The sequence below is a fragment of the Pezoporus wallicus genome, unplaced genomic scaffold (genome assembly GCF_028554395.1).
Source record: "Pezoporus wallicus isolate ANWC-B61680 ecotype Strahan unplaced genomic scaffold, APGP_CSIRO_Pwel_v1 contig_14787, whole genome shotgun sequence".
Taxonomy (NCBI): Eukaryota; Metazoa; Chordata; class Aves; order Psittaciformes; family Psittacidae; genus Pezoporus; species Pezoporus wallicus.
In genome coordinates this window covers 578,374-604,333 of record NW_026640813.1, presented here as the reverse complement: position 1 = coordinate 604,333, position 25,960 = coordinate 578,374, and the positions used below count along the sequence as shown (strand labels likewise).

General features: G+C 47.0%; 3 protein-coding genes across 5 annotated transcripts; 2 read left to right on the top strand and 1 right to left on the bottom strand.

Moving 5' to 3' along the window:
* The first annotated feature begins 158 nt into the window (after positions 1-158).
* On the top strand, positions 159-7,883 carry SERPINF2 (serpin family F member 2). Of its 2 annotated transcripts, none has more exons than XM_057420800.1 (9): positions 159-315; positions 1,358-1,421; positions 2,060-2,122; positions 3,105-3,516; positions 3,801-3,944; positions 4,102-4,305; positions 5,099-5,241; positions 5,886-6,090; positions 6,812-7,883. In XM_057420800.1, exons 2-9 carry the CDS (start codon positions 1,362-1,364, stop codon positions 7,135-7,137), a joined length of 1,557 nt encoding a protein of 518 aa, XP_057276783.1. In that variant the 5' UTR covers positions 159-315; positions 1,358-1,361; the 3' UTR covers positions 7,138-7,883. The 2 variants fall into 2 exon arrangements, with proteins under 2 accessions (XP_057276783.1, XP_057276785.1); XM_057420802.1 differs by lacking the exon at positions 159-315 and adding an exon at positions 829-902.
* A 3,368-nt stretch (positions 7,884-11,251) lies between these two features.
* SERPINF1 (serpin family F member 1) lies at positions 11,252-18,283 on the top strand. The gene is made up of 8 exons (XM_057420803.1): positions 11,252-11,409; positions 13,870-13,955; positions 14,364-14,559; positions 14,640-14,795; positions 15,585-15,788; positions 16,579-16,721; positions 17,325-17,535; positions 17,874-18,283. The coding sequence occupies exons 2-8, from the start codon at positions 13,878-13,880 to the stop codon at positions 18,131-18,133; spliced, it is 1,248 nt and encodes a 415-aa protein (XP_057276786.1). The 5' UTR covers positions 11,252-11,409; positions 13,870-13,877; the 3' UTR covers positions 18,134-18,283.
* A 464-nt stretch (positions 18,284-18,747) lies between these two features.
* On the bottom strand, positions 18,748-25,946 carry SMYD4 (SET and MYND domain containing 4). Of its 2 annotated transcripts, XM_057420797.1 has the most exons (10): positions 25,778-25,946; positions 25,550-25,697; positions 25,330-25,419; positions 22,490-23,642; positions 21,997-22,179; positions 21,537-21,703; positions 20,757-20,889; positions 20,218-20,334; positions 19,759-19,882; positions 18,748-19,067 (listed from the first exon to the last, which is right to left on the bottom strand). In XM_057420797.1, exons 1-10 carry the CDS (start codon positions 25,906-25,908, stop codon positions 18,917-18,919), a joined length of 2,397 nt encoding a protein of 798 aa, XP_057276780.1. In that variant the 5' UTR covers positions 25,909-25,946; the 3' UTR covers positions 18,748-18,916. The 2 variants fall into 2 exon arrangements, with proteins under 2 accessions (XP_057276780.1, XP_057276781.1); XM_057420798.1 differs by lacking the exon at positions 25,330-25,419.
* Positions 25,947-25,960: the final 14 nt, after the last annotated feature.

Here is a 25,960-nt window from a genome sequence, read left to right as displayed (position 1 = left end):
GGAAAGTGGAGTCACTGCTAGAGACAACCGAATTCACGTGTTAGTTCTGCTGCAGGGAGTTTGGAGCTGGTAAACTCTGTGTGAACACTGTCTTGAGCAGCCCAAAGTATCTCCCACCTCCAAAGGCACCACAAATCCACTCCTATTCCCCCAAACCAATGTTTAACCGGATGCTGTGGGTCAATATTTGCCTCAAACAGGGGCTGGTGCCGAAGGTCGCTGTGGTGGGGAGGAGGGATGAGCTGGACAAGCTCCCCCACACAGAGCCATCAGCCACGCTAAGGCAGGTGCCAGCTCCAACCTGGACAACCTCAGGTAAGGGGCAAATGAACCTGGATTTGATAGTAAATAGGGGCTTCTCCAGTGAGCCATAGTGTTTCTCTGGGAGAGAGGGGTGAACTGGGTAGAGTGATAAAGGATGGACCAGGGAGGAAAGGGGCATTCAGGGTTATTATAGAGCTGCAGGATTTGGAATGAGGAATGGAATGACCTCAAGTTCTGCTCCTTCCACTTGGAAATTCGGGTCACAGAGCAGTAGTTTTGGGTGAAAGCTCAGAGAAGGGGAAGCAGCCCTAGGAATAAAGTGTCTGGCAGCTGTGTTGAGAGCTGCTCTTTGGGATGGAGGCTTTATGTCAAGAAGATCTGTTATTTAGGTTGGAAAGGGAGAAGTGTCGTTTATCCATAGCCCTGGAAGCCCTGCTCTCTGTATCCCATACTGGAAGCGAAGCACAGGGTTAGGAGAGGCTGTGATTTGCCAGCCAAGGGGGAAGGCGAATGCTGGGAAGGGGAGGACTCTCTATTCCAGGACATATTGCTCAGAAACTGCTCTGCCATTGCAATTTCTATGTGCAAAGTCTCTCCCAGACAGCACCTGCTGAGTGCCCACAGCCCCACTGAAGCAGGTTAGTAACCCTTCTCCCAAGAGCCAAGGATGCTGTGCCCATACCTCCATGGTTTGCATGGGGAAGGGAGCAGAGGCTCTCATCCTCTTCCAAAGGCACAGTGTGTGCAGGTCTGATTAGGAAAACACCATTTGCAATCCAGAGGAATGAGGGCAATGGGGTCAGAAATGCAGGATCCAAGCAGGAGAGTGTCATGGAGGAGCCTGCCTGTGGTTACAGCTCTGCTGCCGTGCGGGTCCCTGTTCCTCTCCGATTTCCCTGCCTTGGCATTGGACCCAGGAGCCCTGTGTTGTTTCTTTGCAGCATTGTGCAGCTCCCTGTTGCTTTCTGCAGGCTCCTGAGCCAACCTGTTTGGCCAGGTTGATCGTTTTCTCCCTGTAGACCCAGATAGGCTCAGCTTGCTGCTGCCAGGCAGCTGGAAAGAGCTCCTCTCTCAGCTGGTCCTTCTGTTCCAGAAACATGGTGCTCCTCTGGGGTCCGTGGCTGCTCTGCCTATCTGCTCTGCACAGTCACCTAAGGGTAAGTTGTGATGCTGGGGGGGCTCTGGCCAGCAAGGGGAGCAAAGTGGGTCTTCTGCACCAGCCCATGGGGCAAATACCGACTGATGCTTCTGGAAGCACACTGATGGAGGACGCTGCTTCTCTGCTATGGGGTTAGCCCGAGCCCTAGAGCAGGCAGGTTTCTGATCTTCTTTTTCCCAGCTAAAATAGGTGTGGGTGTTCTCATTATTCAAGTGGATTTCGGTAGAAGCTCTTTGGAAACTTGGCTTCGACTGTATTTAGTGTCCATGACCTTCAGGAGTTAACAGGAGGCTGTTTAGTAGCAGCTTTCTTTTCACCCCCGTTTTCAATCTGGATCCCTGTCAGATCTGAGATTGCAAAACTGCACTGCTCACTCTCCAAGGGATACAGGAGTTTGTACCCTTCTGGCCTGGTCTCTTTCCAAACAAATCCACTATTTGCAGCCTCTCCCTGCTCCTGCTCACTTCCACTTCTGCACAGTGGATCCCACTGCATCAGGGTCTGCATCCTGAAGCTGCAACTGCACTGGTGCCAGCCTCTGACCCGGCCCCATGGGGATGTGTTAGGAATGGGAGTCTTGAGGAATTGTAGCACATGACTTTGTTTCTTTGTTGTGTATTTTCCCTTCCCCTACAGTTTTCTTCAGTACAAGCCATTGAGCAAAAGCGTCTCTTCTTAGACAAGGATGGGGACCTGAAGGTAAGCAACGACTGGTTCCAGCAAGGGGACTGAAGTTCCACTGTGCTATTTGCAATGGTTTCCCTGAGATAGGAAGGGCTCAGGCAGTGCAATCTAAGAGTGCCAGTGCAATGAGAAAGTCCATCTATCTGCTGGCTTCCCTCCCTGCTGCTGCCAGTGCTGTGCTCCTTTATGCTGCAAGCATATGGAGTAATCAGTAGCTGGAATGTACAGGGACTGGCGAGTGGGTTGTTTAAGTTCTGATTGATAAGGGAAGATGAGGAAAACAACTAGCTATGAGGGTGACAGGGAGAAAGACCTGGAGCTGGTGCTACCCATCCAGCCTGGCTCTGACAGCGCAGTAGAGGAATGTTATCGGATGTGTGTGGGAACAGAGAGATCTGAGGGGGAAAAACATGTGTTTCAGACCATGCCAATGTGAGGACAGTGGTGGCAGTGCTGTAGGCTACAGCTTAGAAAGATGTAAAATGAGGAAGTTTGGAGAGAAGAGGGATGGGATGGAACAGAACAGACAAGGCAGATGCCCAGAGGAGGATTTGAGCCAGAATGGATCCAGGCTGTGACAGCAGTAGAGGTACTGACCGATGCCGAGTGCTAAAATGTGTGAGAGGAGGAGGTGAAATCAAGGTTGAGGATGATGGATCTATGAAAGGGGAAGGCAAAGGACATGTGCTGAGCAGGTCATGGTTCTTGCCCTCAACCCATGCCTCTGGGCTCATTTACCTGGGGCAGGCCCTGGGACCAAGCAGAGAACCACTGCAAGACCCTCACTTGCCCATTCTCACAGGATACAAAACCTTCTGTGTCCCAAACTCATTGAGGTGCTTTTAACCTTCAGGTTAAAAGGCAAACTGAAGTGAATACACCACCAGAGCAGAGGAGCTGGAGTTTTCTGGACCCATTTAGTGTGCAGTGAAGCCCATGAGGGATGGTATTGCCCTGCTCCTGTTTTCCCAGCCCTATCCTCCTTGTTTCTCCCTAGGATGTGAAACACGCTGGAGTTGAACAGTCTGCTCTGCTGGGAGCAGGGGGGGTGTTGAACACAGACCTGGCAGACTTTGCCTATGACACCTTCCAGGATACTGATGGATCCATGTTACCTTTCACCACCAACTCGCCAGGCACGAAGAATGACTGGAACACAGATGAATCCATAGCTGGGGCTGTGGGCTGTTATGAACAGCAACCATCTGGGGAGATTGCCTCTTCTTCAGAAGAAGGACAGAGTGAAGATAAAAGCTGTGAGATGACTTGGAAGAAGAGCCAGAGGCTAGCAGATGGCTTGATGAGATTCAGCATCGATCTCTTGAGAGAAGTCCAGCTGGAGTCCAACAGGACCAATGTGATCCTGTCACCCCTCAGCATCGCCCTCGCCTTGTCTCACTTGGCACTGGGTAACTTGTTAGCTACAAAAGCACCGTTTCCTGTACCCCCTCCTAGGAACCACTGTGTCAAATGCCATGATTAAATACAGCACCTTCCACTTCATCTTACTCCTGCGGCTTTAATTAGGCACAATTACTATAGAAGCTGCCCTCTGTGGCCCTGCTGAGGCTCCTATGCTTAGGTTTCTCCAGCCTCATTTGTAAGGCACTGGCTGTTCCTAGCAGTGGGTAGCTAGATCCCTGTTTTCCACTACATGGGCATGACCTAACAGGAATCTGACTTTGCTTTTTAGGAGCAGCAAATCAGACAGAGAAGCACTTGCTGGAGGTGATGCATCTGCAGTCGGTGCCCTGTGTCCACCACATGTTGGGCACCCTTCGGAGGAGGCTCACGGAATCCACCCTCAGCCTTGCATCCCGTCTGTACCTGCAGAAAGGTGAGAGGAGGGATCCTACTGGCATGGGATAAACCTCTGCTTGACAGAGAGTGACGGAAGCACGCTGGCATACTGGGAATCATCCCTAAGCAATCCTCCTGGGGGGGTGTCACACTACTGGCTGGTAACTTTATGTGGAATTCTTCCCTTCCTCCAGGATTTGAGGTGAAAGACAAGTTCCTGGAGGATTCAGAGAAATTCTATGGAGCAAAGCCCATGACTCTTTCTGGGATCAATAAAGATGACCTCACAGCCATAAATAAGTGGGTAAAGGAAGCAACTCATGGGCAAATACCCACCTTCCTACAGCAGCTCCCTGAAAACATAGTGATGCTCTTGCTCAATGCCATCCATTTCCACGGTGAGGCCTTACTTTCCAAGAGCAGTAGTTAGAAATGTACCAGTTTCCTGCAAGCACTGTAGCTGAACGGCATCTCCTTTCATTGCTTCCTGCTAGGCAATCTGCTTGTTCTGTTCTTGTTCATCTGCTGTTCCTCTTGCTTGGATTTCTTTACAGCAATGATTCCCAACTGCTTCCCATGTGCTAAAAATGCTACCTGACAGCAGAGCCAGAATGCAGGAGGTGAAACCTGTATTTTTGCCTCCTTATTCAGGATCCCAGACAGCAGCACATCCCTGCTCATCTCAGTCACATCAAACGCAACTCACTACACAGCAACCACAGAGCTCAGAGGCAGCACAGTGGTCAGGCACATCTTCCTCTTTTAATTCCCTGAGGCTTCTGCATTGAAACACAGACCAAGCACTTGCTTCCAGTGTAAATCTGTGAATCTTTGAGCTTGGTCTTGGAACACTGTTTCACCCTGCACAGTACAAAGGCTCTCCATTTTTCAAAGCACAAACATCCTTTACTTTATCTTCACAGCCTTCAGTAATCTCCCACACTGAGGCATGAGGATTAATCCCTGTTCTTTGTGTTAGTCCACAGTCCCTCTCTGGAAGATAAGAGCTTCCTGCTGTTAGGGCTTTTCCAGCCCTGGTACTGTATTTCACAGCCCTCTTCACTGTATTTCTACTTTCCTGGTCACTAATCTGCCTTGTTGAAGAAGTTATGATAGGAGGGGTGTCAGAGGGGCAGTTTCTGTTTTCCTACCCAAATTTAACTGTTGATTTCTAAACTTCTGGTTTTGCAGGGTTCTGGAGGAGTAAGTTTGATCCCAGCTTCACTGGCCCAGATGTATTCCACCTTGACAATGAGTTTGTGGTCCCAGTTGAGATGATGAAAGCCCAGAAGTACTCCCTGAGCTGGTTTACACTGGAGTCCCACGACCTTCAGGTAGACCCCCATTAGGAGCACAAGTTTGGATTGGAATTACCTCTTCCTATGATATTTTACTGACTGCAAATATTCTCTCCCACCCCCCCAAATGTCTCTTAACAGGCATAATACACAAAAGCTTAATAAGCATCCTTTGCCCTAGCAAGAACGTTGAGCCTTCGCTCTCAGTCTATAGCAAAAAGATAGAGAGAGAGAGAGAGAGAGAGAGAGAGAGAGAGAGAGAGAGAGAGAGAGATAGATAGATAGATAGATAGATAGATAGATATCCCCAGTAAGTGGGAATTAATGGAGTTTAAAAAATTAAAGATAAATGAGGAAATATGGGATATATGGAAAGGAATTCCCTCAGACAATGTTCTGTTGGAGCCCTTCAGAACACAGCTACTGCCAGAGTGGGTACAGTGTTTGTGCATGTGGGCTTCCACTCTACCATGTGTTCAATCTCTACCAATCAGTGGCTAAATACTACAGCCTAATGCTGTTATTCCAACAAACTTTGTCCAGATTCCTGCTTCCCAACAGGCTGTTCTCATCCCATAGCTAGACCGGTTCTGTAGACCAATTGGAAAAAGGCTGTATTAAAAGCATAACTTTCTGGACTTGCTTTTCTCTTCCCTGATTCTGGTTGGTTTTATTTCCAGGTGGCCAAGTTTCCCTTTAAGAGTAACATGAGTTTTGTGGTCATTGTACCAAACCAGTATACTTGGAATACCTCCCATGTGCTGGAGAAATTCCCTTTTGGACAACTATGCAGGCTTTTCCCCACAGAGGTACCCACTGCAGTGAAGATCCCCAAAATAAAATTGGATCACCACCTGGAACTCAACAGGGTTCTCAGTCAAATGGGTAAGGATTTGCATGGAATAAGTGAAGCTGATCACTCTATATGGCATCTGTTCGCTGACACCAAACCCTACCATCCTTGTTTCTAAAGCTGTGCCTCACAGCTTGCTCCAGATAACATCCAAACTCTTCCATCCCTTATTCCTTTCCTCCTCCTTACTCTTTGCTTGCCTAGCACCAAATGTTTGGCTCCAACAAGATGATACTATAGAGGAAGCAGCATTCACAGTTCCTCCCAATCTTTACAAGTTCTTCCTATTCCCCTGTTTGCAGCCAAGACCAACATCCTCCTGCATGTCAACCTTTATCTCTTACTTGGTCATTTAACATAGTGTCCAGGACACTAGAGAGAATGCAGATCACACTTACTGAAACAGAACACCATGACCTGCATTTCCAAATGAGAATTAATCAAGAATTCACTTTGTTTTGCAGAATTGCTTAAAAAATACCTCTAAAAGTGTTCCTAGCCAAGCAAGAAAGAACCTTCAGCCTTGCTGCTGCTTTTAAAGGATGACTTTAAGTTCTTACACTACCATTCTGGTTTTGGCACCCTCAGCTCTTCATATAGAGAAGGGCTGGCTGGCTTGCAGCTCTTGTTTCTGTTGCCTGCCAGTTCTCCAGCCCATGGTGGACAATACAGATGAGGGAACTGCCTCCTTTGGACAGAGCTGGTGACACCAACTGGGTTTACTGAGGTTAACTTGGTCTCATTTCTCTGTAGGCCTCCAGGAACTGTTCACAAGCCCAAACCTCCAGAAGATCACAGAGAAGCCTCTCTTCGTATCCAGTATACAGCATCAGTCTACCCTGGAGCTTAAAGAAGACGGGGTGGAAGCATCTGCTGCCACCAGTGTTGCTATGTCACGCTCAGTCTCTGCCTTCAGCCTCGACCGTCCCTTTGTCTTCATTATCTTTGAAGATGAAACAGGCATCCCACTCTTCATAGGCAGTGTGCAGAACCCAAACCCCAATGCTGCTCCCCAGCTCAAAGAGCCACAGGACTCATATGAAGCAAAGGATGCCAATGAGTACCCCATGCCCAAATAAGAGAGGATCAGAGCCTTAAGTGTTCTGGGACTGCTACCTGACCCTTTGGACCAGCTAATAGCGGCCTTCTGTCCTTGGAGACCTCCTTCTGAGGCCTCAGGAGGCAATCCCTTGCTGTCTTCCTTTACAGATCCCTAAAGACCAGTCCTGGGATAGCCCATTCCAGCCTTGATGAGCTTCTCCAGGCTGGGGTTCCTCTCTGTTGAACCTTGAAAAGCTTGTTCTGCCTGGATTTCCCTTCCAGGGCTCTTAGTCCTCGAAGGGAGACTTCCTTGTCCCCAGACTCTTATTTAGAGTCTTTATTAAGCTCTTACCAGAGTCCCCTGTAGCCTGGAATCACCATTAGCATCTGGCAGCCTGGACAACAGCCAGAGATATTAATATGGCTCTTGCTTCCACAGTTCCTGGGAACATGTCTACTTCCAAGTGTTCCTCTGAAAACTATCTGTACCCACCTAGAAGCGACCTCTAGATCCCCTGGACCAGGAACCAGTTGTCTCCTCTAGGATGTGTCACAGCCATTTCCAGGCACAAGCTCTTCTCAAAGATTCCCTTTTCCTACTCCTTGGCTATTGGGATCTGATGGGGGAGGGCCTGCAGTGGGGGAACCCCTTTGGATCCTTATTGGCAGCCCTTTTCCTGGGAAACTCTAGGTTCTTGGGTAATGCTAGATTTTGAAAGACATATTTTATAGTGTTTTTTAGTAATTTTTATGTTGGCAGAATAATAAAGAGTAAAGCAGAATATACTTGCTTAAGGTGTTACATTGAAAGACCCAACAGAGAAAAAGGCACACAACTTGGATAACTGCAAAGACTGGGAGGAAAACAGGGTCTGTAAGGTGAAATGGCTCATCCATAAAGACTGTCCAAGGACTGAGACCAAGAAGCTTCAGGCATCTCACTGCAGGGTATGCAGGGAACACTCACTGTCAGAGATGGCTTTGTGAAATGGGCAGAATTCCTTGCATTAGGAATGAGCTCAGTGGCACAGGGGCAGGACAGTATTCTGTCTGTGAGCAGCAGTGCAGTGATAAGCAGGGATGTGACAGTCCTTAACCTTTCTCTTAGGCAAAACCTGACTATTGCTGGTGTCTATTAGGAGGTTCAAAGCTGCTGATCTGACATCTACTATCTGTAATTTGTTCCTCTAATGGGATACAACATGATGCTATGGATGGCTGGGACAGCTTCCAGAGGAAGGAGGAGCAGATTTTGATGCCTGTAGCTGAATGTCACAGATTTTGCCCTGTTTCTGGCAAAAGGCAATGTCCTGTTACAGCTTCACTTCTGGGCACAGCTCCCTGGGTCCTTGTTCTGAGGTAGCAGAAATAAGCTCCCATGAAAGAATCTTGGGAACCCTCTATCCAACCAACCCATCCTAGCACTTAAAAATATTAATCTAACTCACCATAGCCTGCCATGCTGCTATTTCTGTGCAAAACAACTGCTATCCGTAGTAGATTCTGCTTCCAAACTCTCTCAGCTTCTGGGTAGAAGGGATGGTGCTCTGGTTTTGAGACACAGCAGTCAGAGAGCACAAGGGCCATCCTCCTGGCAGTGTTTTCCTCACTCGGGAAGTCTGCCTTCCCTCAAAGGAAGGAGCAGAATGCTTCTGGGAGCCTCCGTCCCTGAATAGTCTGCACCATCTGCTGGAATAAGAGAAGGACTGACTCACTAACCATGAATTTCGGGGATGCAGGAGACTTTGGGGAATAAAAAGCCCTGGCTCTAACCTGCAATTACATATTTCTTGCAGTCTAAAAGGGGAAGAACAGCTAAAGATAATATCTACCCCTCTAACCCATGCAATGACACATAGCCTTCAAAAAGAGGGTGTAATTACAGGGCCACGTAATTCTAACAAGTAAACCCACAAGAATTCAACCCTACTATGAGGGCATAGCTTTAGGCCACAGGGAACATTTTAGCTTATTTATACAGATTCATTCCAAACATTCAGAAATGCCATCCCATGCCTTAGGTAAGTATTGCTGTAACCTCAGCATTCACCTCCCTGAACTCCACTTTGTTGCACTGCAAAAAGTACAAGTCTTCCTTTTCAAGCCTCTGCCCTCCAGCTCCCCCTCCTCTATAAAGTTTCCCCACCTCACTCTCAGTTTCCTGAACATCTTGCTTCCTATTTCCTATTTTCTGTCTTCCTTCCATCCCTCCTCCTCTGAGCTATTCTTGTCAAACTATCAATTTCATCTTATTTGACAGCACAGCAGCCCTCCATGACTGCGCTTTGCTCAACAAATTATCAGTTACATCAACCTTAAGACTCTTTTTCACTCCAGCGACTCTCCAGAAGAGGCAATTTGTAACATGCAAAGTAATATTAATGTCTGTGCTCAGGAATTTCCACTTTGCATTGCTAAGCTTTCATTTTGACTGAACTCTCCTCTGAAAAGACAGGACTAGCACAGGGCGGCTGCTCTGGAGCTCATCTGCACCACTGGCTGAGAATACCAAATAGATCTCAATATCTTTAATATTAGATGTATTTTTCCCTGGCTACAGCAAATTCGTATGACCATGATCAGTATCTCCATAGGTGAACATTGTTCAGACAGCATATTGCCTGCTCTCTTGACTCCAACCCAGAACAACAATAAAATGTATTGATTTAAGAAAACTCATCTTGTTAGATGAGTATAATGCAGCATTTCAGGGCTACCCATCACCTACAGGAATAAAGCTTGCTTTGGTCTATAATAACAGGCTGTACAACTGCCACTCTGATTTAAATGGTTTAAAACCAAACCTGTATTTAAAGAGATGGGCTTTCATTTGAAGATACAGATGAGATGTAAAAACTTCTCTAGTGGTCCTTCTAGAAAGGGCCATTTAATACCACAAATAAGGTATCAAAAAGAGATGCAAACCACCAGAAGATCTCTCCACAGCCCCTCCTTGGGCTGACAATGGAAGACTAACAAGTACAAACATCTGTCTACAGATGATTCCTCACAGAGCAAGCTGAGAAGCAGTTGAAAGAGGAGCTGTTTCTCTTGTTAGAAGGGGTCGCCTTTGAAGCACTGACTAATCACAAGGCAGGCAACCTGCTTTGCTTTCCCAGCTTGCAAAACCAGCAGCTAAAGCTTCTCTAAACCCACCCTTTCCTCTTTGCTGAGGGACTGTATGAGCTCAGTGCCAGCGTGTACAAGTAACCCATCCCCACCTGTTAATGTCGAGGCTGGCAGCCCAAAAAGCTGTCCCAGTGCAGGACCAGGCTGGGGGCACTGGCATTACTGGCTGTAATTTACTTTCAGCATTTCCAAGTAGACAAAGAGCTACCCTGGACCAGCTATGTATTCAGTTATCCCAGCATCCTGGCTCTCCCAGTAGCCAGTAACAAATGACTGTGAGGGGGGAAAAGCCAAGAATAACTAGGGACAAGGAAAACCTACTGCTCTCTGGTGGGGTCACCCAGCCTGACCATTGTTAGCCTTCAATGGACCTGTTACCCACTAATTTGATTTGGGTTGGGGTTTTTTTCCCTCCTGAAATCTATATTTCATCTTCAGCAATATTGAGTTACAATGAGTTCTACAATTTAATCCTTATGAAAAATGAACTCTTTCGATTTAAACATGCACTGATGGGTGCTCCCCTATTGCAAAATAGAACTAAACCCCTCTGCCCTGTTGCCTTCTCCAGATCATTTATCATTCGGTAAGCTCCTACAACAGTCTGTTAATTCATCTTCTTTTACCCAGGCTTTTTAGCCTCTTTCTTTTCAGCCCAAAACTCTAAGCCAGTTACATTAATAGCTTCTTGTTAACCAGTAACTATCACTGGATAGAACCGTTTCTGACTGTTTTCCCTTTAATTGCTTTAAACAGCAACAGAATCCTGCTTCCACTTTGCAAGTCTCTCCCTTAAACCACAGATATAAATCCATCAATCTACTAAACATCTGCATTAATCATACCTCTGAGGAAGAAGAAATCCCCTCAAAACTATGGGGATAACAGACTTGCTCAAAACACAGGGATCATTCGCGTCTCTGACCTGTTCTTTGCCCACCAGACTGCCCTTATCACATTTAACTTGGAAGGCAGCGCTAAAAAATCAGTGCAATTCAATGTGAGGGGTGGCAGCAGCGGAAAATGGGAGCAGAGCACTTTAAGAGAGCCCCGGGAAGCTGTAACCTGAAGCCTGCCGAAGGCTGGGCTGGGGGAAGCAGCAAAAAGCAGATGTGGCTGCACCAACCCTGCACTGTCCCCGACTCACACCCGCTGGGAGTCTGCGACTGGAGGAGCCCGAGGTAAGGGGCAGCTCAGCCCTAGCACAGGGGAAGCGGAGGGCAGGGGATGAGGATGGTGAGCCCTCAGAGGACCTGGGAAACAGGGGACAACGATTCTTCTACAGGTGTTTATGGATGGGATTCCCACCCAAAGAGAGATCTCACCAAGGGTTGGGAGCCAGCAGCATCCTAGGGTACCTCTTTGCCTCCGGGGCTGCACTTGGGAAGTGGGGTGGTTTTCTGCCTTTCTAGCATCTGTGCTGCAGCTGGGAACATGCTTTTTCTTTGCAATGGTGACAACTTTGTTGCTGGTCCAATCCTCTAAGAGCTAGTGGTTGCAAGATGCTTTAGGAGTTAGTGCTGTGGGGTGGAGCAAGCTCTTCGAACTCACGGGTGATGTTTCCTAGCTCCCCTAAAATCAGAAGTGTTTATAAATGACGTGAGACCTGTACTGCTATAGATGGAAAGCAAAAGATTTCCTCTGCACCTGCAGGCCTTCAGAAGCAGACAGCTCCCAGGCACAAAGTTCCTTCTCAGCTCATTTCTCAAGGTTTTCTTCCTGTACTTTCCTGCCTGTAACATCACATGCTGCTGCTCCTTCTCTTTAAAGGCAGCCCCAGATATGAATATCATGCCTGAAACCATCCCACCTCTGTTCCAACCCAATTCTTTTTCTCTGCATTTCTGGCTAGGGGCTAAGAGACGTACAAATAGAATCCACATGTTCAGGCCAACTCAAACGCAAAAAGGCTTTGTCTTTCTAAAATGGAAATTGCTTTTTTGGCAAAGCCTGAGAAATATGAAGCTGGTGACAGTACTGGCAAAAACAATAGAGATCTGCAAAACCAATCTCCGCTCGCATGCTCCCGGGAGCTCAGGGGAGTTGGAAGCAGAGGCTGTGTCGAGATGATGGTTTTTGTTTGCAGAGAAAAGGTTATGCTCCATGGAAAACCTTCATCTCTAAACTAAACTGAGCCAAACCTCTTCCGCTTGGTGCAGAAAGCCATCGCTAGGATCTGTTTAACTTGGGCTCAATGCAGGGCTTCTGACATCTCTTTCAGCCTGGTGTCTATTCATTGTAAGACTCTGCAATGGTAAGAGCAATCCCAACATCATCATAGCCACTATCACATCACCAAACACATTGGGTTTTGCCAGTATAGTAAATCCTTTTGATACACATCTTCTGCACCAGAATAGCTCAGCTGCTTGGATAGCAGCAGGATGCGAGTGCACAAGGAAAAGAGGGTGTCACTTCTGCGTTACCCTGTCTAAACAGAGATGAAAACTTAAAGCCACTGCTGGGACACCTCTTTTTTCAAGGCAAAACTATCACCAGAAGAAAAGGGTTTCAGCAGGGAAGGGAAGCAGTGAACTGCCTTTCACTGAAGCAGAACCTCTGCCTGCACAGACTGGGTCCTGAACCGGGGCTTGTTGTAGCCACGTGGCTTTATGTTGTGTTTCTACCAGCAGGCATGTTTTCTTTACAGCTGAAGTTAATCTGAAACACATGTTCTTCCTCCTGCTTCACTGAATGCCTGGATCACAGGGGTTAGCTAAATACAACCCTCTTCCTTTCATTTCTGGGAATCTCTATAAACACTGCTTCAGACCAGCCTCGGTGGCGTCTGTTCTCAGGGGCATGACACTCGTGCAGTAGCTCTGGTTTACCCGCAGTGAAACCCTGCCTTACACACTGCCCTTTGGACCAGACAGATCTGGTCTGGAAGGGCCACAGAGGCCAAAACGGCAGGGATTAAAAGTGGATTCCATGATCCACAGAATCATTCTATGATTCCACAGAAGGCACAGTTTGGGGAGTTTAGTACTTTTCTCCCACCTCCATTAAAACGCTGAATAAGCCAAACCCTGTCTTTCACTTCTTCTCTAGATCTGGCCTAGGGTTAGGTATTTACTCTCAGCCCCTTTCCTTGCTGTCTTTTATGAAAGCTCTTTTACTTGATCAAATTGCAAATAAGCAGCAAAGGATGCATATAGGTTCTACAGCCTTGCAGACACAAGAAACATGACAATCTACTGCCTGAGGTAGGTAACTTGCACAGCAGAGCAGTAACCAGTCTGTTTGGCTTTCTGCTCCATTCAACAATATGGATTTGTTGCCTTTTATAAATGAAGTATTGATTTTTTTTTTAAGTCTAAAACCCAGAAGATATGATTTAGTGCTCTTCTGGACCTTGGCACTCAGTAACTGCCAGCATCAGCGTGGTTTGGGCCACACATATCTGCTTTTGTGCTCAGGCACACCCAGACATGTTTGCTTGCCCAATTTTAAAGTCATTGGGCTGAATCCTTCAAACCAGAGAAGAAAACCCAGCTAAGATCAGGTGTGTGTTTCCAAATTGGAAAGGACAAGCAGCAACATGTGTCATTGCAGTTCCTGACAGAACCAAGTGAAGAGAAGTGGTTAGAGATGTATTTGTTTGTTTGCTTAACTTCTTCTGTTGTGTTCTTGCTCTGTAGGTTCAGGCATGCAGATTCCAGTGGTTCTCCTTTTCTTGGGTCTCTTAACTGTCCCAAGCAGATCCCAGAACTCAGCTACAGCGCAGGTGAGTAGGAGACAACACAAGGAGAGTGAGGGAGAGATACTTGGAGCAGGTAATTCAATTTTAGAGAATCTTAGGGCAGGATTAAGCACTACCCTGCCAAGTTACTAGGATTTTATTTAGCAACATAATGAGACTAACTCCTGCTTTATCTAGATAAAGCCTTACGTCAGGGGATAACTGTGAGGCAGAAGTAGTGGATTCCAACCTGAGTGCTGCCTTCAGCTTTAATAGGACACTTTGTAAAGTAACTACACTCTCTGTTCCTACACTTTAAAGTTCCTACACTACCTGTAAGATTAAGCAGCTCACAGAAGAGGATCTGTAGATTCCTTGCCTTTGAAATACTTATCACAACCGTACCTACCCTTGTAAACTAAGTCTAACCAGAGTGCTCACTGTACCTGCTAGAACTCTGCCACTGCTGATGGAGCTGGTGAGGTTGAAGAGGAAGATCCATTCTACAAGAGCCCTGTAAATAAGCTGGCAGCTGCAGTCTCCAACTTTGGCTATGACCTGTACCGGCAGCAATCTAGCCGGACAGCCACTGCTAACGTCCTGCTGTCTCCATTCAGCCTGGCTACAGCACTTTCTGGTCTCTCACTCGGTGAGTTCTTGCCCCTTGCCCTCACGTGGTGTTGGGTTTGACAGACCTTCCCTCACACTGTTTGTCCTTGTCGTTGGCAGGGGCTGGAGAACGAACGGAAGATGTGATTTCTCGTGCTCTCTTCTATGATCTGCTTAACAAAGCTGAGGTCCACAATACTTACAAGGAGCTACTGAGCAGTGTGACTGGGCCAGAGAAGAGCATGAAAAGCGCCTCCCGTATCATCTTGGAGAAAAGTAAAAGTCCTTCTTCCCCTCTATCAGATCTTACCTCAATAACTAGCAGCAGGTAGAACACACTGAGTAACACCACACTAACAGCTCTGGCTCTGACATACTCTTAAGCCAAGACGCAGACAGTGCACGGAATGCTATTCCTGCTCCAGAAAAGCCTGGAAGGTTTGTGTGCACATAAACAAAGACTTATGCACACAAAGACACTGGTGACACAGCAGCAAACAGAAGGAAGACCTAGAATAAACTTGCTGAGGATTTTGCCTTCACTCCAGGGTTTCTGGCAGGTGTTGCTAATTTCCAGGAACCACAAATCCCATTTTCTATTTGTGATAGCATTCAGCCATATTCCTTTGTTTAATTCCTTGCAGAGCTAGTTGAAATGTCTGCTTTTGGCATGAAATAAACATCTGCTCAGACAGCTAAGAGCTATCTTTTGGAACCTGCGGGTTCCAAGAATCCAATAGGTTGAGTAAGCTGTACTCTTAAAGCAAGCTGGAGAAAGAAGAAAGACTGATGTGTAGGAATAGCTGTGTCCAAGCCTTCTGTTCTTATCTCCTCTCTTTACTTTTCAGAAAAGAGTTATGCCACATTCCAGCATGGGTGGCTATAGGATTTGGATCAGTTTCCTCAATGTGCCTTCAGTCATTCTTCTTCAAAGCAGGTTTCTGTATACACACAGCCTCAGATGTTTTATGAGAGAACTGCTGCTGGGCTTTGGATTGCAATCTGCTGCCTTGAGATTGTTGTGATAAGGGAGCTAGCTGCAGTATCAATGTTTTTGCTCCCCAGGACTGAGGGTGAAGCCTGGATTTCACAGCCAGCTGGAGAAGTCCTACAGGATGCGTCTGAAGGCACTAAGTGGCAATACCCAGTTAGACCTCCAAGAAGTCAACAACTGGGTACGACAGCAGACAAAGGGCAGGATTATGCGGTTTATGAAGGACATGCCCACAGATGTCAGCATTCTCCTTGCTGGGGCTGCTTACTTCAAGGGTAAGAATGTTGTGCACTTGCTCACAGAAAGGGTCTATAAGTTTGTGTTAGGAGAGACAGGAAGGAACGCTCCCACTTCAAATAGAGCAAACAGACTGTCAAAGAGACAGTGTAAGAAGAAAGTGTTTGAGAACACTTAGCAAAGAACAAAAAAAATGCATGCTACCTGAAAAGAGAGAGTCCTCAAGGGAGGAATCAGTGCTCTTGGGAAGCTGAATCTTGACCTGTTTGCAGGAAGAGATCAGAGAAGAAAGCTTAAGCACACAAAACTCCACAGCAGGAGACAGAATGTTGCCATTTAGGGAAGGCACAGCTTAAAGAGTGTACTGAGCCTTTTTACCACTGTAGAAAGGGAGATAGTAAAGGCTGTTCTAGAACATGCTGTAAGGCAGGGTCCCGGAGAATTACTGCTTAGAGACAAGGAGCAAAATAAAGGGTGGGGAGAGAAGCACTTTATATGCATTGACACAACTGTTACCCTTTAAAATAGTTTTGTAATTACATAAGTAGAAATCAACTACTCAATAGCTACTCCACCCATACACTGGCTTGATTTTTTCATTTCCCATTTAGTCAATTCTCAGATGAAAAGGAGGAGCCAAAGAGTGGCAGTAAATCAGTAGCTTTAATCAGTCTATTTCCATCCCTATCATCATTCAGTTATGCCTCCACTCTTAAAAGCACAAATACTGTATATATAAAGCACAAGATTACTCAGCCACAGACACAAACCTGGTTTCCTATGCTATTATTCCAGAAATTCCTGCATTTTTATCTTTTTGAAAAACAGGGACCTGGAAAACCAAGTTTGACACCAAGAAGACTGTCCTGAAGGACTTCCATCTGGATGAGGGCAGAACTGTGAAGGTGCCCATGATGTCAGACCCCAAAGCCATACTGCGATACGGTTTTGATTCCGAACTCAACTGCAAGGTCAGAGAGCAAATATTGCACAAGATCTCCTAAACCTACTGAGGAACAGGCTCAGCTACACTTACCTGTTAACCCACTCCAGAAGACAGCCTCGCTCCTCCCATCAGCCTACTTTTGCAATTCCTATTTTGAAAGGCTGCATGTTGATTCTTTAGAACATCCCACTCCTACGTTGGCTATGTGACAAGCAGGCCAGAACTTAAATAACACACTGGTCCTACTACCCTGTATTGCTTGACCGAAAGTTGGGCAAGAAGGCAGAGCACACTCAGCCAGACTTTTCCATCTCTACCTCTTTCAACCAATCTTTCACTGTAGCATGAGCTCAAAGGTGTTCCAGATGAGAATCCCCCAAAGCAATACTGCAGCTCATTACAGGGCTCAACAGGGGAGAGACAATGTTTGCCATGTAATAGCATGGGTTGATGAAAGCCTGGGTGCCAGAGGGGTCAGGAAGCATCACGTCCCATAAAGCAAACAGGGAACAAGACCAAATGTTAACTGGAAAGGCTGACCAGGCAGTTGAGATTCAGGCCTGGTACAGGATGGGTAAAACTGTTTATTATTGATGCCACCCTTTCTCATTTGTAATTTGCCTTCCAGATTGCCCAGCTCCCACTGACAGAGGGAATCAGTGCCATGTTCTTCCTGCCTACGAAGGTGACCCAGAATATGACTCTGATTGAGGAAAGCCTTACTTCTGAGTTTGTTCATGATGTAGACAAGGAGCTGAAGACAGTCCATGCTGTGCTGAGCTTGCCCAAACTCAAGCTGAACTATGAAGAGGCACTTGGCAGCATGCTAAAGGAGACAAGTATGTACATCACACAGCCTCTACAGACTGCCAGGGCTCAAAGCAGTGGGCAGGTTGCTTCCTGCTCTCAGAAGAATATGAAGCTGGTGGGTTATTAGTTAGGTCCTGCTGTCTGTGTAGAGATTTCACCAGCAACTAAACCACTTCGGTCCAGAACTCTTCAACTTTCCATCACACCTTTCCACCAAGCTCATACAATGCTTCTGATACTGAGAGGGAGAAGCTCAGTAGAGACAGATTAAAGCTCTTCCTGTGCCCTCCTGGATCACAGCATCAGCAGTACTGCTCCATCTGCAATCTATGCTTTCAGCTAATGGCATTTTCTTTCTCTTCTCCAGGGCTCCAATCACTTTTCACATCACCTGATTTTACCAAGATTTCTGCCAAGCCTATTAGCCTATCTCATGTGCAACACAAGGCAGTTCTGGAGCTTAGTGAAGATGGGGAAGGATCCACACCAAATCCTGGGGTGAATGCTGCTCGTCTGACCTTCCCCATAGAGTATCACGTGGACAGACCCTTCCTTCTTGTACTGAGAGATGACCCCACTGGAACCCTCCTCTTCATCGGCAAGATCCTGGATCCCAGGGGTGTTTAGATCCCTTCACAATAATCTGCAATGGTAGGGCCCAAATGGAAAGGGTGGTATTGGGAGGCATACTGGCTCCCTGCTCTGCTGCACAAAGACACAACTTGCAAATTTTATGCCTTCATGCTGCAATAAAAAGAGCTTTTGCTATTAATCTCAGTAAGCCCCAGTATTCTCCCTTGAAAGATTGTCTGCCTATGTCATATGCCTTCACGCTCTTATTTTCCCTAGATGAGCCACAATTCAGTTCTGTGTGCTACACCATCTGGTGTATACTGCATTTTCCTGTCTTCCAACCTGATGCCAGGTGTTTATACTGAATCCCTCAGCCCTTCAAGTTCTGCAGTGTCCCCTCCTATAGCCTATAAGTTTGCAATTCCCATCCTGCTGCCTCACCCATTCCAACCATTTACATTTCGTGCTGACAAGAAGCAAAGTGCTTCACAGCATTAGAAATAAAAGGCAGTGTGCTCTGGATGTCTGCATATTCATAACCATCAGGGTACAACCCGTGGGAGACTCCCATCTCTAGAAACACAGGCATACACAAGGATCTCAAAAGTTTGCTTCAAAGGCAGGAATTATGCAAGAGCATCTATTCCCACCATACCACACACAGACCCTTATGTTACAACTGGTCATTTTATTTACAACAGTCTCACTAGAGAGCATTTCAGACTTCATTCAGGTTGTTGTTACACATGATTTTCCAGCTTGTCCTACACGACTACCTTACCACATGAAACTTAGCTTTGATGAAAGATCACACTGCAGCTTCTTTTGACAGGGAAATTAAGTCCTCTGAAGGATGCTTCTGGGAAGCTCTAACAGGCAGGTCTTCATCTCTTGTAGCTCCTGGATCTGAGTACTCTGTGGACCACAGTGCACCAACAAAATCTCCTCGGCTCTTTGAATCGTGCTCAGAGCTTCAGAAACTGCAAATCTGAAATAGGAAGAGAATAAGAACAGAGTGTAAATACTTAGTTCAGCTCTTTAACTTAAAAAACCTTTAACCCCTCCCAAATAAAAACCTAAACCTGTTCATGGGTACAGATCCTACCCTCCACTGCTTTTCAGCACTAGCTGTGCACTTCAGCTGCAAAGGGAAGATGGGGCGGGGAAAGGTAAAGAGATGGACAAAACCACTTAAAACATTATCTTGGTACTCACTACTTCCTCACTGCAGCTCCCACTAAAATCAATTCAGTTACAGGGAGGTGTTGTGAGAAGATTTTCAGAGGCAGTCAGGGGATTTGCTTGCCCAAATAGAGCAAGAGGATTTTGTTTCCTCCTTTGAAAGGATGTCAGCAACATTATACAACTGAGATATAAACACTAAGGGTGGGTATTTGTCAAAATAACAGGGCAGGGAATAAATGGAGCCAGTGAGAGGAAAAGAATAGACAGGGACAAAGCAGAGAAATGAGTCCAAAGAGAGTCATGAGGTATAAGTGATCCCCAGTGGGGTTAATGAACTTGCACTTGAGTAATGGCCAACTTTTGTACCTGTGCCAGCCTGGCTGGGGTCCTGTGAGACACTCTGGTGATGCCAAGGACCACTTCCCATGATGCTGGGTCAGACACACAGGAGTGGGGCATGGAAGGGATGGGACAGAGAATGAAAGCAAATTTACCCATTGAAGAGAATTTGGGCCAGCTTGAAAAGTTCATGACCTATTTCTACACTTGATGGTCCATGATGCATTTCCACAATCTCAATGCTCCTCTGCAGGTGTCTGGCTGCTTCCTGCCACTTCCCTGATGGCAAAAACATAGAAAAACAAGAAATGAGTCATGAATAAATACTTTCTAGAGCTACTGCCACCCAAAGAATATGACATTATGCAAAATGCATCCACAGCGTGCTTGGGAGGCTGCTGACCTCAGAACAAGGACAGAGGATCTAGAACATGAGATGACATTAACGTTCATTGGCTGTTGGGGATGCAGTTTTGGCCAAAGCACTCTTTCCAAAAGCCCTTCTGTCAAAATCAGAGAAATAGACTAGGAAAGAAGGGCTGGTCAAAGAAAAGGCAAGTCATGTTAAATTCAAAGGTCAGAAAACTAAAGCTAATGAGAAGACAATGCCATACCAAGAGTAGCATAGACCTGTGCCAGATGATCCTCCATCTCTCCCATCAGCAAATGCTCTGGAGACAAGAGGTTTCCAGCCTCCATCTGACACTTCTGGAGCATTTTAATAGCCTGATCTACAACAAAACAGGGTACAAAATTAATCCTCCTAGCCAGTTTCTAACTTTCCATGATCCAGGAACTAGTATCAGTTCAATCTCATCTTTGCATCTTACACAGCTAGATTTGGATTCAACATTGACTTCTTCTGCAACCTGCTTATTATAATGCAGTGCTGGCCTGATTCACCCCAGGAAAGCAAGGCTTGGGAATGTGTAACTCCAATGTTACCCTGAGTTCTTTAGGTTACTATGGAACAGCGTGTGACTTAGATTAACACCCGGATCAGGGGTATAAAAAACCTAAAGCTCAAGTCCCCAGGGACACCAGGCTGCGTGCCAGGAGACCCCAACTGCATAAGCAACAGTGCCATCTCATGGCTAAAACTATGCCTCCCGATGTGTATTCACTAGCTGCTGACCTTAAAGCTGAGCCTTACCAGCCTTCCTGGCTCTTAGCAGCTCTAACGCATTCTTGATTTGTTGCTGAAGATCCTGCAAACGGTGTGACAGGCTCTCTCTGCTGACTGAGATTGCACAAGCTTCATTTGAACAGCAAAGCATGTCCTCCCCCTGTGGAAATCATCCCTGTGATCACTCCTGTTGCTTGCCATCTCTGTTATCTCTGCACTGTGTTATAGAGAGGCTAAATTGTTTCTCAGTTGCATTCATTAAACAAAGTGACTTGCTTTTAAATTGCTATTGAGTTATTTGATTTGATGATAAACTTCCAGGAATAGCTATTACTATGCGAGGTATAGATTAGGCCAAAGCAGGGTATGTGATACTCAACTGATGTTCATACAATACACGTACTGCCTTGGCTTCTCCTCATGTTTTAATTCACATCCTGTGAACTGCAGAGTGTGACTCTCTCTACATACAGCCCCTGTATGCACATCTTCTATTCTAGACTCCAGGCCTTCATTTTCTTTCCTATATATCTCCATTCCCCTAGAGTACATCATTGTGATATTCCCAAGTTCTTTCATCAAGTTCAAAGGGCTTTTAACTTGCTGTTAAAGGCATTATTTTCCCTATTTGCTGACATACAAGAACATTACAGGAAAGCTGCTAAGCACAGTGAGATACTCTCTTGACTCTACAGGGGCTTTTGCCTTCTGAGCAGAGATCACAGACTGAGCTCTTTAACTCTTGACTTTCCCAAAGACCCAAACACATCCCTGTAAGTTATACAATCGCAGCTATGGAAGAACTACCTGCATTGGAGCTCGGCAGGTAGGACAGCAGAATGAGTTTCTCATGGCCACCACACTCTTGACATCAGACTCTAACTCTTCAAGGCAGGCCTGGCAGCGACACTCAAAGAAATACTGTCTGAGAAGCTGTTGTCTCTCAGCAACCCTCATTCTACATCGATGAGGCCCTGTGAAGGGAGGCCAAGGGTGTAGAAATCTCCACACAGGTACAGTTCTTAACATCAGACTAAATATATCTTTGTTACACTTGAGACTAGACATAGCACCTTTTAGAGAAGACATAATTGAAGACCAAGAAACAGTGGGCTCAGGAGATATGATTTTACATTGACATCTTTGATCAAGGCTTACATATAAGCAACATTATACTGTGATTTATGATATCAATAGTAATCAGTTAGCATACCAGTAGAGGTGAGAGGATGTTTGTGCCTTGAGACAAACAGAGAGTTAACCTTACCATAGCAATGCAAAACCTCTTGGCCACTTGGGATTGGCTGCGATGCCCTGACAGTGGCAGCTGTGCCGCTAAATGACACACTGATATTGGGCGAGCAGGAATGGTTCAGGAGGCTGAGGACAGGAAAGAAGGCTGTCGCCAGGCGCACAGGCTTCTTATTTACAACAGCACCATCTCCGGACCCTGAAGACAGAGGAAAACCAAGAAGGTTGAGAAAGAAAGCTCAGTAACCAATGCAACTTCTGCACCGAGTCCTGTGACCAACTGCAGAGACTGGTAGAAAGGTTTCTGTATGTTGCTGCAATAAATAATAGCTATAGCTAAATACCCTCTAGCTGTGCACCAAAGAAGAGGCCAGCATGGGACAGGCCATACATTTTAAGCAAGTCATTCCCATCTGCAAAGGGAGCTTTCCAGAACTGAGCATTCAATCTCTTTACACAAGCTGGATGAGTAAGGGTAACAGAGAAGGGCTTTGAAGTTGTTATCTTACCTGCCTCCTGCATCACAGTGATGGCTTGTGCATTACACTGCAGCTGCAACACATGCCTCAGCATTGCTTCTGCCACAGTCTTCAGCTCTGGAGACAATTCACTCGATGTTTCTTCACAAGGCTTTGGTCTGGACCACTTCTTAGATGATTCCTGATTGAGAACAGCAGCCTCTAGGCCAGCTTCTTGCAGCTGTCTGCATATAGCTACGACACTCAGCATGCAAAGGAACTTATGTTCAGGGCTGTGCTTCTCAGCATGTGGCAAAAGGTTGAACACAGCCTGGTAAGAACTCTGGTACTGACCATCGTTGCTACAACCAGGGATACCTCTGGTACCAGCTCTTGTATCTGCTGCTTCGCTAACATGTTTGCATCTTGCCTCAGGGTTATGAAGGTCCTTGTTATCATCATGGGACCATTCCACCAGCCTCCTAACCTCTGGAAAACCTGCCAGTAGAATAGTCCTGAAGGCAACATGGCAGAAGACCCCTAATGTGAGAAGCAGTGGTCCCAGGGAGCACTCTGTCCTGTGGTACTGCTCCCAGGCCGTATCTGCACACTTCTGGCTGCAATACTTTGCATAACTGCACCCACAGCAAGGCACTGAGGCCAGGAGCTGCCTCAGACACCGGTGGCAATAAAGATCTGCATTAGTGACTCGAGTATCCCATGCTGTTTCACTGCTGTCCTGCAGAAGAAGGCTCTCCCCTGGGCAGAGCACGCTTACAAAGGCCTCCTCTTTCAACAGGCTCTGTCCTGGCAGGATGTCCTGGGAGGCCACCAAGTGACGTCCTCTGTCTGTATCAAAATTCAAGCTCAAAGATGAAGATGCTCCTGAAATGCTGTCATTCTCTTCCCAGATCTCTGACTCTCTTTGAATGTCACCACATGCTTCTCGTGCAGGCTCTGGGCAGGTCTCCTTCTCGTGTACTTTTACCTTCAGTTGACTTAACTTTTCTAGCAGTGTCTGGTGTGTAGGGGTCGTCATGATCCCATCCATAGCAATCTTATTCTCCACCACACTGAGGGCATCAGCTGCCTCCTGTAACCTCCCCAGACGCAGCAGACATTCAGCTTTCCTCAGCAGCACCTTGGGCAGCAGCCTGTCCGGGTAGCCATGACTTTCTGCCCTGGCAATATCTTCCAAACAAACCTAGGAACAAAGACAAGGCCATCCAAATGCAGTCGAAACCAGATGAGACTTGCACTCTTAACTCCATCTAAGATGCAGCGTATTTGAATAGAACCATGGAATGGTTTGGGTTGGAAAGGACCTTAAAGTTCATCCAGTTCCAAAGCAGGGACACCTTCCACTAGAGCAGGTTGATTCAAGCCCCATCCAACCTGGCCTTGAACACTGCCAGGGATGGGGCAGCCACAGTTTGATGATCAATGCCCATGCACATTTGTTGGCCAAATAAATCCTGACACAGAACAAGAAGCAAAGGAGGAATCCTTCAGAAAGTATTGACGGATGCTTTAAGCACTGCTTCAGAAGCACATCTGATCTATTCTAACAATCAAATACCCCTTACTGCTGGGTTTGCACCTGAACCCTGCGTGCAGACACTGTGGTTGGCTTTTGCAAATCATAGGTGTGGTTATGTGGATCTAACTGTTTACAATAACAGAAACAAAGCTGGCTAAAAACACAAGATTAGACAACAGGTTAAAAAGGGTCAGAAGTCTTGAGCAAAATGGAGTCACATAGCAAAAGAATTTGTAAAGATAAAAGAAAGAAGGGAGCTTGATATAAGAAAAGCTAGTGCCTGAAAAGCATAGAGTTAAAAGTACTTTTTAGTTTAACTTAGGTTGTAGAAAGACAGCAACATTTATGTTGCAAGTCTGTGGAATGTAGTGGCCCCGCTAAACATGAGTTAATTGTTTCACACCAGTCTTCTAAAGATACTTTAGTTTTAAAGAGCAATGTTTGTGTTGTAAGTCTGTGGTGAGATAACAGGATTTAGTGGCCCCACTAAACATGAATGAGTTGTTTCACACCATCCTTCTACTTATCAGTTAGTTTAGAGACAGAGCCTCCCAAACATCTTCTAGCTTGGGATATTCCTTGTCTGCCCATCCTGCAATAAATTCTGCAGGAAGGTCACACTGGTTTACATCTTTGCTTTCTCAGAATAATTACAGATACAGCTGGTTGTGTGATTGCTGGGGGGTCCAACTGTGCCCAAGGTGAAAAGTACACTGTGAGAAAGACTGCTTACTTCATCTTGAAGACCCCGTGCTCACAAGAGGAAGACTGTTTACTTCATCCTCAGGACCCCTGCCCACAATCACCATAGAGCAGTGCGCAGACACCAAGAGGAGGAGACTTATGATAATAGGTTCCTAGAGCTAGTTATAATATCCCCTGCCTATATGTGGGAATTATGAACATGCATGAAACTAATGTAATAGTGAAAGCATATAAACCTGTAACAAATACTGATCATTCCCGCCTCTGGCTATGGTCATGCGCCCATTGCTTTTGCTTTAGTGACTTTGTCCCTCAATAAAACCTTCTTATGTTGTTTAGAGGAGTGAGTTCTTACTTCACGGAATCCTTCAGAAAGTAACAATGGATGCTTTAAGCACAGCTTCGGAAGCACATCGCATTTACCCTAACAATCAAACACCCCTTACTGCAGGGTTTGCACCTGAGCCCTGCATGCAAGCACTGTGGTAACACCTCAGAGGGTGCTCGGCCTCATCCCCCAGCCCCACCTCTTTAACTACACGAGGCCTGAAGCCATGTTCTGTGCATGCAGCCTTGCTTGGGGACCCCCAGGAGCTCGGCGGTGGGGCCAGGACCAGGCCGGGCCCGTTTCCCTACCACAAGTTACCTCAAAGCACCCCAGGTGGAAGAGGGCAGCGGAGCGGTTGGCGAAGCACAGGGACACCTCAGGGCTGCCGGGGAGCTCATGGGACGCCGCCTGTGGGGAGCAAGGAGCTGCTGCCTCAGCGGGAAGGGCCCTCAACGGGGATCCCCTCACGGGTGCATCCTTTCACGGAGGCCCCAGGCTATGAGGGCCCCGTCCCGGGGGCTGCCCCCGCCCCACGCACCTGCGAGTAGAGCCTCCCGGCGGCACCGTACTGGCGGCGGCCGAACAACCGGTTTCCCTCCTCCCTGTAGAAGCGCGCTGCCGCCGGCTCCTTGCCCGCCCGCGCCCGGCGGCATAGACGCTGCAGGGCCGCCGCCTCCACCTCAGGCCTGCAGGACACGGGGGGGGGGGGTGTCAGTTCCGCGCTCCAGCCCCGCTGCACTCCGTCCCACCCCGCCCCGCGGCTCACCGGAGCAGGCCGCAGCCCAGGCGCACCGTGTCCTGCAGCGACGCCGCCGCCAACCGCTCCCGTAGCGGCGGGTCCAGCGCGGCCCAGCGCCGGGCAGCGCACAGCTGCCATTCGTCTACGGGCAGCGCCATTGATACCGCGATGGCGGCGCCCAGCCGTCAGCAGCACGACGCTTCCGCCGTA